This window comes from Gadus morhua, chromosome 7 (assembly GCF_902167405.1).
Source record: "Gadus morhua chromosome 7, gadMor3.0, whole genome shotgun sequence".
Classification (NCBI taxonomy): domain Eukaryota; kingdom Metazoa; phylum Chordata; class Actinopteri; order Gadiformes; family Gadidae; genus Gadus; species Gadus morhua.
This window is the reverse complement of record NC_044054.1, coordinates 13487941-13500422: the sequence shown is the minus strand read 5'-3', so window position 1 is coordinate 13500422 and position 12482 is coordinate 13487941. Positions and strand designations below refer to the sequence as shown.

Genomic DNA, 12482 nt, shown 5'->3' with positions numbered 1-12482 from the left:
GGGAGAGGTAGAGGGCGAGCGAGGTAGAGACACAGAAAGGAGTGCTGTGTATAAGCGGCGGTGGCTGTGGCTGTGCAGCAGCTCTAACCCCTAACCCCTTGTATACAGACTGTATATAAGGGACAGGTTCTGGAGGTGGAGGTGGTGGTGGTGGTGGTGGTGGTGTCTCACCGCTCTGCAGGGTCTCTGCCCCCCCAGCGAGGACACCGCTGGGCAGCATGCCAGTGGGCGTCAGGCCCTTCAGGGTCAGCACGTTCTCACTCTCCTCCCTGGAACAAAACAACCACAGTGATGGAACCAGTACCCGTACTGCAACACACACACATACATACACGCAAGCAAAGGCAACACACACACACACACACACACACACACAACACACACACACACACACACACACACACACACACACACACACGCACACACACACACACACACACACACACACACACACACACACACACACACACACACACACACACACACACGCACACACGCAGACACATACACACACACACACACACACACACACACAAACACACACACACACACACACACACACACACACACACACACACACACACACACACACACACACACACACACACACACACACACACACACACACACACACACACACACACACACACAAACACACACACAAGAAAGCAGAAATAACGCATGAATGCAAGCACACACAGTCAGCTGCACCAATACCACCATGATACATTCGAAAACAAGACCTAAGCCCAACTACGACAGCCTGACCCGAACCCGAACACACAGACCTGCTGCACAGGCACACACACAACAAACAAGCACACCAACTCATTATCTCTGTCCCTCTCTCTGTTCCTCTCTGTCTCTCTCACCTGAGCACAGAGAACATCTTGGCCATCTTCCCGATGGCTCGGATCTTATTCTTGATCACCTCCTTGCGGGCTGCGGCGGCGTTTGCTGCAAAACAATTAGCATAACATCACTATGCATGCATCCTAACCCATCACAACATATCATAGCGTAGAAACACATCACAACACATAGCAACATTTCATTACATGGAAACCCATCACAACCCCATCACAACACATCACAACACAACAAATCTCAACAAAACACAGCACATCACAGCACAACACAACACATCATAGCACATCACAACATATCATAACATATCATAACACAACACATCACAACACAACACATCAGAACCCATAGCAACATATCATGACATAGAAACACATCACAACCCATCAAACATATCATAACATAGAAACACATCACAACCCCATCACAACACATCACAACACAACAAATCTCAACAAAACACAGCACATCACAGCACAACACAACACATCATAGCACGTTTGAGTATTAAGGAGTTTGAGTTAAGTTTTTACTGATGCAAAATGATTCATTGTAGTAATAAGTAAGTTAGTGTCAAAGAACCAACTGACACTACTTAACAACAAAGTATTTGATTCAATGGCCATGGAAGACACTGAGGCAGTATTTACTGAGCACCCTCAGCGAGACAATGGATGTACATGATTCTTACTGGGAACCTTTCACATCAGGGGCAGTGTTGTCTGGCAGAGTGCAAGACAACCAAAGGAATCGACAAGATAAAGAAGTCAGGAGATTGGCATGGTCTCAGTATCGGACTTCGTTGCTATAGTTAACTTTATTGTGTTGTTGGGCGGCAGTAGCTCAGGAGGTAGAGCGGGTTGACTTGTGACCGTAACTGCCTAACCCTCACTTCTCCTGACCAGCTTGCTGTCGCCCTACGTGGTCGCCTCTGCCCTATGTGTGAATGAATGGATTATTTGGATAAAAGCGTCAGCAATGTCCACTAAATATAAATGCACAGCTGTGAATGCTAACTAACATGAAACCCTTCATTGGAGAGGAAGGGAGCATTTTTAAGGTGCAAGCATCATTGATACAAAGGCCGGGTGAATCAGCTTGTAGCAATGTGAACAAAGTCTGTAGCATTTGGGATATTATTATCAGGATGAGTTTTTCCTCGACACTTACCGTCGAAGATCTCCTCCTCGTCGTTCATGAGCTCGTCGTCGGAGCAGATACTCAACACGTTGACCAGCATCTCTGTGACTGAAGGACACACACACACACAAGTTAGGTCGCTGTCAGACAGTTCTTTTTCTCTTTAAATCATATGTGCAATCCTGTCCGGTAAAAATAAGCTAGTTTGTTGCTTCATAAATGCAAATATCCTGTAGCTTTCTCTGTTTCAGTTAATTACAAAACTAGAATTTGAGTTGAGTCTTGGCTCATTGGTAACTTCATTGTTTTATCTGAAAACACTATCAAATGATTGATGGATGATTCAGTGGTAACCTATACCTTTCTCTCCAACAAAGGGGAGGGACCAAGTAAAGACGTCCATGAAGTTGGGCAGCCAATAGGGATGCGGGGAGCAGTTGAACTGTCTGATGTTCATTACGTTGTTCTCGTACTTGAGAACAGCGGCTACAGAGAGAGCAGGGGACGGACGGTGAAAACAAACATTACATATTATATATATATGTACAACACAGTTATATGTAAAAGATTTATCACACATTTTCATTCTAAAATATTATTTTGTTTTTTAACACGTATAATAGGAGGCCCTAGACGAGCAATAGTGTACAATTTGCAAACGAATCGCCACCAGATGGCGCCAGTAAGTCCAGGATGACGCCGTTATATCGAGAGATATTAAGCCACATGCACAGTCAGCGATCCCGACAGCCCCCACCCACGCTCGCCATCCACATCTCCATGGAAACCAGGACACAGCCACAGAACCGGACAAAACGGAACCGGACTCAACACAATCAAATGTAACTGGAACAGACGTTTGTTTGAAGAGATTGCTTTGTAGCTCCTGACGACAACCAGGCTGCAATGACTATGAGGGCCCTACACTGTTACTACTCCAACTGGCTGCTTCCACGATCATTTATAATAATTATAGTAAATAATACAATGCTGTCTAAGGTTGTGGTACATCAGAAAAGCACGATAAGGACAAGGGAATGAGTGTAACAGGCGTATAAATCAATTATAAAAATGCATAATAAGAGCAGATTTAACGATTCTATGTTTTGCTCTACAATCCAAAGCGTACAGCACAAACAGAGTGTGTCTGACCTTTGTTGTTGTAAACATCCAGGTAGTTGGGAGCGGAGAAGATGGTGATGAGTGAAGGGAAGCCAGTCGTCTGGCTCTTGCGGTACATCCGGTAACTACCATCACAACAACATATATAGATGTATACGATTTATATTCACGCTTGTCATCCAGTCACCAGCTTGCCGTTATTGGCTCATGTTATCATTGTATAATTCACAATTATTATATTCAATTCACAGTTATTATGATTTATCTTTTATACAGAGATGGAATATTACAGGCGTGAATATGAGGCCTTCTTTGTTGTGGACACACGGTTAGCAATGGGATTCATGTTTTTGTTAAAAAATTTACAATTGGATAGCGAGATGAAATATTGTCAGGACACATTTACTTTTCATAGACTTTTATTCTACTGTGCAATTATTGAGTCACTATGTCTAAGTGTGTGTTAGAGTGTGTGTCAATGTGTACTTGTTAGTGTGCATGTGTGTGTGTTTGTGTGTGTGTGTACGTGTGACTGTAAGTGTGTTAGCGTGCTGATATGTGGGTTAGTGTGTTTGTGTGTGTTTGTGTGCATGTGTGTGTGTCCGTGTTAGCGTGTATATGCGTGAGAGATTGTGTCTGTATGTGCGCATGTGTGTTTGTGAATGCATGTGTGTAAGTGCGTGTGTGTGTGTGTGTGTAAGTGTGTGTGTGTGTGTGTAGTGTGTGTGTGTGTGTGTGTGTGTGTGTGTGTGTATGTGTGTGTGTGTGTGTGTGTGTGTGTGTGTGTGTGTGTGTGTGTGTGTGTGTGTGTGTGTGTGTGCGTGCGCGTGGACCTACCCAGCATCCTGGGCCTCATGCGCGCGGATCACTGATAACAAGTTGTTGCTCTGCAGAAACTCGCAGACAGCCGGGTAGCTGTGGGGACAGAGGACGCCATTGGTTCAGACAGCCTTGGTTGGACATTTTCCTGGGTAAATACTCCCTTCCCATTGGCTGGCTGCTCGTCGAATATGACTGGACGAATAAAGTAGTTTTTCTTAATGTTTCCTGAACATTAGTGAATGGAATGGGGGCAGGATGGTGCAGTGTTTTGGCTTTTCGACTCCCAGCCGGAAGCTACCAAGTTCGATTCCCGATGTCCTTAGTCTACCAGTAGGCATTCAAGTGCAAAGGCTCCCCTTAACTCCTACTTGCACCTCAATGTCTCAAAATTAAAACTTCACTTCAATAGGCTTTGAATAAAAGCTTATTGGTACCTCATATAATATTAAATGTGCTCCCTCAGACATTAAACAAAAGCTATCGTGCAACGCTTTACTTTGACCCTCCCTTCCATTCAGTGGCGTAACTAGGCAACGACGTATGCAGGATATTCAAGGCGGGCCCCCCCCCCCCCGGGGGGCTTCGTTACGATTGTTGACGGGGGGGGGGGGGGGGGGGCCAATCAGGGCCCCTGATTGGCCCGGGCCCGTACGCGCCCGCATACCCTGATACCGATAGTTACGCCACTGCTTCCATTCTGTCCTATCCTGCAACATGCCCCTCCCCCCTCCCTCCCTTGGAGTCAGTGCCACCCAGTCACATCAAAGTTTCACAAGCGCTTTTAAATATTCAGGCGCTGGGGGGTTTACGCTGGGAGAAAAACAACTCGACCCTCCCTGCTGCCTGCCGAGACAACGCTCTCGCCCCTGTGACGCTGTACGGCACACTGCCTCTTCCTATTAGAACTAAAACAAGAGGTCACATGACGATTCCCTACACGCCCATTGGATGATGGTCATCACGATATGGTTAGTAATGTTGATTTTGACTATTGTTTTATATGGTGTAGGTGATTAAAGTGCTGGATTCATGAACGGGTAATATATATCATCAAATATATTGATGATCAAAGCTCTTTCAGAGTAATTTGTGATGATGTAAATGTTGTCAGTAAGATACACCCACACAGAAATACAGAGAGAGAGAGAGAGAGGGAGAGAAAGACAAGGAAGAGGTTGAGACGGAGGGTGAGGAAAGGTTTGGTATTCTTAGCAGTGCATGATAGCAGTGCATGATACTCTGACTGTGGGAATCATTGAATGGATGTGATGTTATAACAATATTGAAAGCTGTACTGCTGTAACCATTTCCCTGAAATATGGTGAGCGGCTGTCTTGTTAGTTATTGTGAATGTTCATTGCGATATTACAAATGATGTTGTTTGGTTACAGGCAATTTTTTACTGAGAAATGCTGCAGTATGATTTCCAAGGAAGGTAACAAATAAATAAAGGAATAAAGAAAGAAAGACACAAAGGAAAAAGGAAACCAAAAAGAAAGAAATAATAAAAGACATAAGAAATCATAGCAGAACCTACACACAGTATATTCTCCACAGGCCTGAAGCCTCCTGCGGTAGCCAGAGAATACAGTAACGCTAAAGTTATTACAAAACGCTTTCTCCGCTGCTTACATAACAACTCAACCGGCCTGAATGTGAATTTTAAACGCTGAGAGGGAATGTGTTAAAATATGATGGTCTATGACTAGCCAAACTGGATGAACGCCAGCAGAGCTATCGGGCTCTGTAGCTTTCAAGAGAATACTCTTTTATACAGTATGACCCGCTGCGGGAATAGTACTGTGTACTGCAGAGATAGTACCGTGTACTGCAGTGTGCATGTGGTGGAGCTCGACCTACTGTGGTTATACATCCGTGTACTGCAGGGACAGTGTTGTTTTACGTACTGTTGCCTACTAAGGTGAAAGTACTGTGTACTGCAGCTATAGATTTGCGTTATGCAGTATGACCTACTGCATTGACAGTACTTTGTTATGCAGAATGACCTATTGTACTGCATTGGCAGTATTGTGTTATGTAGTATGACCTAGTGTACTGCATTGGTAGTATAGTGCTATGTAGTATGGACTACTGCATTGATAGTACTGTTTATGTAGTATTGCCTGGTGCATTGATAGTAGCGTGTTATATAGTATGAACTACTGCAGTAATAGTACTGCATTATGTAGGATGACCTTTTGCATTGATAGTACTGTGCTATATAGTATGATCTACGGCAGTAATAGCACTTTGGTATGTAGTATTAGCACTGCATTACAGAGTATTTCCTCTTGCGTTGAAAGTACTGTGTATTGTAGTAATAGTACTGCATTCTGTAGTGTAAGCTTCTGCAGTAATAGTACTGCATTATCTTATATACTGAGACCTACTGCAGTATAAGTACTGCGTTACGTAGTATGACCTACTGCAGTATAAGTACTGTGGCACTGCAGTGATTGTACTTATATAGAGATGCCAACCTAGTTTTGTGGCCACTTTTATCTATTACTTTGGGGAATGCACCCATAATGATGTGTTAAGTGCCCACTGTGTGTGCGGATGTGAATGTATGTGTGTGTGGGTGTGTAGAACAGTGTGTGTGTGTGTGTGTGTGTGTGTGTGTGTGTGTGTGTGTGTGTGTGTGTGTGTGTGTGTGTGTGTGTGTGTGTGTGTGTGTGTTCCCACATGTGGTTATATAGGTCAGGACATTCCCACCAGCAAGCAACTTAATGAAGGAGATACCGCATCAAAAGTTTGAACAAAACTATCCATCCAGCCATCCATCTATCACCCAGCTATCATCCATTAATCCATCCATCCATCCATCCATCTATCTATCTATCTATCTATCTATCTATCTATCTATCTATCTATCTATCTATCTATCTATCTATCTATCTATCTATCTATCTATCTATCTATCTATCTATCTATCTATCTATCTATCTATCTATCTATCTATCTATCTATCTATCTATCTATCTATCTCTCTATCTCTCTATCTCTCTATCTCTCTATCTCTCTATCTCTCTATCTATCTATCTATCTATCTATCTATCTATCTATCTATCTATCTATCTATCTATCTATCTATCTATCTATCTATCTATCTATCTATCTATCTATCTATCTATCTATCTATCTATCTATCTATCTATCTATCTATCTATCCATCTATCATCCATTAATCCATCCATCTTTCTATCTATCCATCTATCAATCCATTCATCTTATCAAACCGGAAACTTTCTGGTGACTAGAACTCCTGATGAAACTTTGATTAAGACCGACGGACCCCAAGGGGAGAACCAGGTGTGGGTGAGGACAACGCGAAGATGGTGTGAAGAGGGTGTGAAGACAGTGTGAACACCATGTGAAGACGGATCTCACCTGTAGAAGTAGGAGCAGCCGCGGACTGAGTTGTGTGTGAAGAAGTCTTGGGTCTTCTCGTTGCCGTAGTCCTCCAACGGGTCCGACCACAGCAGGTCGCACATGGGGCCGAAGGCAGGGGGCTCCTTAAACCTGTCCAGCTACACACAGAGGGGGGGAGTGGTAGGGGGTTGGTTTGGTTAAAGGCTCAGCATACAAATGTACGCTCTGTTCAGAGACACAGACATTGAAGGGGCTTAGGATTGAGAGCAAATGTTCCCGAACATTTCCTGCATGGGGTCATGGATCTGCACCTGCAATTTGCCTGCTGAAGACCAAGTAACATTTCCGGTCATTGCCTTAAAGGGGACATATTATTCCACCAGGTGTGGGTTTGATCACCCATTAGTAGCCGTTTTGAAAAACCGACATGTGTCCACCTAGATGTATGTATAGAGGATCAACGTTTGCTACAGTCCGCTGGGTAGGCAGGTAGACTGATCTATCCAGCATACATTTAGGTGGACACGCCCACTTGGAACGTTAGAAGAGGCAGAGTTTCAAAACGTCTTGTAACGGCTAGTCTCACCCAGACCTGGTGGCATGATATGTCACCTTTAACGTTTGTGTTGTAAATTCATTGACGGCAGAGGCAGGTAAAGGGTTACATCCATTTGACGTCAGACACATTTCACAAGCACTCATTTAACGAACACACCGACCTTCTTGATGTCGTCTAGGGTGTGTATCTCAGGTGAGAGGCCTCCGTGCACGCACAGGAACTGCTGGTTCATGAGCGCGGCCAGGGGCAGGCAGTCAAACGCATCCATGCAGGCGTCGTACACCTGCTCCGAGTACTTAATCTTACCTGCGGCAGGGAGGGGGCAGAAATGTCCAAGGGGAACACGCATCCAACACTTCTGTCAAGGAGTGAAGTCTAAAGCGGATCTGGCCTGCTAGATCATGTACTGCTAATACCTTTCCCCCATGATGTTACACCAGCGCCGTAATAGCACCCTAGCTGTTAGTTCGACCCATGAATTAACCGTTATGTATCACACAAAACATTATGTTGTTACTTTTAGTACAATCGTGAGCAGGTAGGGGGCAAGGGCATCTTGCTCAGGAATGCAGACTGTGGACGTTGGGAATTGCACCAAGAACCTTTCAACTGGGTCAAACACCATAACAAAAGTCAAACACCATAACTCTGAAACTATCCTGCACCACCAACCTCACGACTTTGAAAACTGTTCATTGATGCATTATCTCATACTGTGTCAACCAAGACAAATAGGATTCCTTACTTTAAATGATTTCTACTTTGCCATTGAGTCTGAGGTGTACAGGAGAGGTAAGAGGAGGCAGAGGGGTGAATTCACCCTTTCATCCTAACGTCGGAGCGGGGCTACATTTAGCTGCTGTGTGGAGTGAGTTTTACCAGGCGACCTTCTTTTGAGGAGCGATAATGTCCTGATTGTGTTTCCTGTGAGCTGACCTACTCTCCTCTCTCCTGTCTTTTCTTATCACACGCATCTTTCAAAGCTCATGGCGTTAAAGGGTAAAGACTGGCCTGGGCTATTCATATTTGATGAACATCCTAACCATATGGACTGTTTTCCTCTTTTCCTCTCTTTTTACAAACCCACGTATAATAGTCGAACTGAAATACAGAGTAGCCAGTTCTGGATACAATCCACAGCAGTGTGAGAAAACCGCATCGCACGGGACACGACCAGAGGAGGAGAGGGGAGGAGAGGAGGGAGGAGAGGGGGGAGGAGACACGACCAGAGGAGGAGAGGGGAGGGGAGGAGGGAGGAGAGGGGGGAGGAGACACGACCAGAGGAGGAGAGGGGAGGAGACACAACCAGAGGAGGAGAGGGGAGGAGATGAGGGAGGAGAGGGGGAGGAGACGAGGAGAGAGGGAGGAGAGGGGGAGGAGACGAGGAGAGGGGAGGAGATGAGGGAGGAGAGGAGGGAGGAGAGAGAGGAGGGAGGAGAGAGTGGAGGAGGGGGGGGAGGAGAGAGTGGAGGAGAGGAGGGAGGAGGAGAGGGTGGAGGAGAGGAGGGAGGAGAGGAGGAGGAGGAGGAGGGGGGGAGGAGGAGAGGGGGGAGGAGAGGAGGGAGGAGAGGAGGGAGGAGGAGAGGGGGAGGAGGAGAGGGGGGAGGAGAGGAGGGAGGAGAGGAGGGAGGAGGAGAGGGGGAGGAGGATGAGGGGGAGGAGAGGAGGGAGGAGGAGAGGAGGGAGGAGAGTGGAGGAGGAGAGGAGGGAGGAGAGGAGGGGAGGAGGAGAGGAGGGAGGAAGGAGGGAGGAGAGAGTGGAGGAGAGGAGGGAGGAGAGGAGGAGAAAAACGAGGAGAGATGATAGAATGGAGGAGAGGACATGGTAGTGGTGAGAGGAGAGGATGGAAAAGAGGGAGAGAAAATGGAGGAAAGGTGAGATGGATAAAGTGGGAGAGTGGAGGAGAAAATAGGCAAAAAAGGTAGGAGAAAAGAGACAAAAAGCAAATGGAGAGTTGAAACGAGGAGAGAAAGGAGGACATAAAGGAGGAGAGGAGAGAGGAAAAAGAGACAGGAGTAAACAAAACAAGGAGGAAAGCTAAATAATAAAGGACAGGAAGTGAACCAGGAAACATGATTCAGAGTGATATTCCCCGCTGTGGTTCCTAGCTGCTCTCCAGCTCAGAAGAATCTCTCCTTTATGTATAAAACTATTTATAAAGATGTACACACGTCGTTGTCATCCGGGGTCTTGAAACAGAGGAAGCTATCACAAGCTATTACAAGCTATCACAAGCTTGACAACGTGTGTTACTCACATTCTTGTTTGAAGGTGAAGTATTCTGTCAAATGTCTACATTCATGGTTGCCTCTCAGTAGAAATAACGTCTTTGGATAAAGGATTTTCAGCGACCAAAGGTATAACACACACTGTAAAGAAAGAAAGAAAACACAAATACAAAGGGTTAGTTTGCATATTAAGACAACAGACACACATGCAAAAGCAAATGTAAAAATATCACATAAATCCTCATCATTCATATGCTATCAAAGCATTTGAATGAAAGCAGAAATTAAATAAATAATGTAACATGCTCGATCAAATCTTAAAATATTCATTATGTTTAGTCTAATGGCTTTCTACTAAATTGTTGACAGCTCGGGGAGCAGTTCCTGCTGAACACTACACTGACACGCATGTCTTGAATTATTACTACCGTCCATGATTTCTCCTATGCATGATTTCCTTTGTTTGTGATGATTCATCTTGCTCAAGGACTGTCACCAGCATGTATTGACGGTGCCTTAGATACATAAACATTGTTTCATAGGCACTTTTTCATGAGTGTCTTCAAATGAGTATACCCAGTGGGAATCAAACCCCATACCATGGCAGTTTTAATGCCTTGCTCTACTAGTTTGGAATTGATATGGAATCAAACCCCATACCATGGCAGTGTTAATTCCTTGCTCTACCGGTGGAGCGAAACGGAACAATGTGCTTTGATTTCCATTTTATTTAAACTCATCCGGCTGAATTAATGAATTTCCAGATTTGTTTTTGTTTTTGTATGAGCATGTGTTCCTTTATGCACAGCTCAGTAAAGACACACTGGGTTTGTAAGGCTGGACTCAATCTGATTTGCATGGTTAGCCGCACTAGTGGTGGCGAAATGTGGCTCAGGAGGTGCCGCGGGTTGGCTGGCAACCGGAGGGTTGCTAGTTCGAATCCCGGCTCGGAGGGTCGAGGTTTCCCTGAGGAACACGCCTCACCCTGACTGCTCCCGACCAGCTGGCTGTGGCCTTACGCGGTTGACACCGCCATCGGTGTGTGAATGTGTGAATGAACGTGTGAAATTTATATTGTAAAGCGCTTTGAGTGCCCACTGGTTAGGAAAGTGCTGCATAAATGCAGTCCATGCGGTCCACTAGTTAGCGCTCAAACCTCATTTTCCCCCTGCTCAAACCGTACCGGTGTAGCCCCAGAGTGTGTAACCGTACCTCGATGCTGAAGTAGCCGCGGTCCACGTAGTCTCCCAGGAAGAGGTAGCGCGTGGTGGCTGGTGAGCCCCCCACCTCAAACAGCTTCATGAGGTCGAAGAACTGCCCATGGATGTCCCCGCATACTGGAACGCAAATATCATTGTTATTGTTACAGTAATACGCTATTAACATGAATCTACGAATGTCCCCTTATACTAGAACATGTTATACGATTATTATTGATGCATGATTATTACCATTAATCAAGGATGTCTGCACACACTGGATTATTTGTATTATTATTATTATTAATCTATATTATTATTATTATTATTATTATTATACAATAAAAACACATTTATGTCCTTGCACAGTATAATATATATTATTGTAAATATTAATAATAGACATGGATGTCCCTACACACTGGTAAATATATATTCATCATACCACTCAAATAAATTATTAATAATAATTCATGGTTGTCCCCAAGACAAGATATTAGAAGTCGTAATAGCCGTAAAAGTAGTAGTAGTAGTAGTAGTAGTAGAAGTAGCCATAGTATGAGTAGAAGCAGTAGTAATATAAGCGGTAGTAGTATTAGTAGTAGTAGCAGTAATAGTAGCAGCAGTACTAGTATTGGTAGACGCACATCAACAATATGAAAATCTATAAATACAATATGCCTCCTTGAGCTGATGTGTACATGCTATCTCATCTCTGTGGCTCCTCGCACACGACAGAGAGCCGACCACGCAGCCCCCGATGCATGCACACATGCCAAGCACACCCAACGTTGCATGCGAGGCGTGCTCGGCGTGCCACGGCTGTGGTCGTGTGACAGCCTGGAGAGAAGCTAGTGGACCGTAGAGACGGTACGATTATCGGTCGGAGGGGAGAGGAGACGCCCCTCGACCCCTCAGCTCCTCTGGACCCATCAGGCGTTGTGTGTCAAACGACCAGCTCCGTCAGCCCGTTCATTCAACGGGGGAAACGCTGGCACCCTAACCCTCAATGGGCGCCGCGGAGGACCTCGGCCCCCAAAACAAAGATGGCCGAGTTCCGCGCCAACGTCAACTCGCACGGCGAGCAGCGCTTGGTGACGCTCCTCGTCGAAGCGCACGTAGCGATGGCGAGTGGCTGTGGCGCCGATGGCGGGCTGGGCCGGGTGAGGAGGT

General features: G+C 45.4%; 1 protein-coding gene across 1 annotated transcript in view; it reads right to left on the bottom strand.

Moving 5' to 3' along the window:
• Positions 1 to 12482, bottom strand: part of LOC115546747 (serine/threonine-protein phosphatase 2B catalytic subunit alpha isoform) — a 29219-nt gene that overhangs the window by 3947 nt on the left and 12790 nt on the right. The window contains exons 3-12 of the mRNA XM_030360477.1: positions 11323 to 11447; positions 10140 to 10251; positions 8043 to 8188; positions 7342 to 7481; positions 3967 to 4044; positions 3160 to 3254; positions 2368 to 2493; positions 2038 to 2115; positions 873 to 957; positions 172 to 269 (exon numbers count right to left, since the gene is read on the bottom strand). Of these exons, the coding sequence (XP_030216337.1) occupies positions 172 to 269; positions 873 to 957; positions 2038 to 2115; positions 2368 to 2493; positions 3160 to 3254; positions 3967 to 4044; positions 7342 to 7481; positions 8043 to 8188; positions 10140 to 10251; positions 11323 to 11447 (1083 nt within the window). The remainder of the gene's footprint in view (positions 1 to 171; positions 270 to 872; positions 958 to 2037; positions 2116 to 2367; positions 2494 to 3159; positions 3255 to 3966; positions 4045 to 7341; positions 7482 to 8042; positions 8189 to 10139; positions 10252 to 11322; positions 11448 to 12482) is intronic.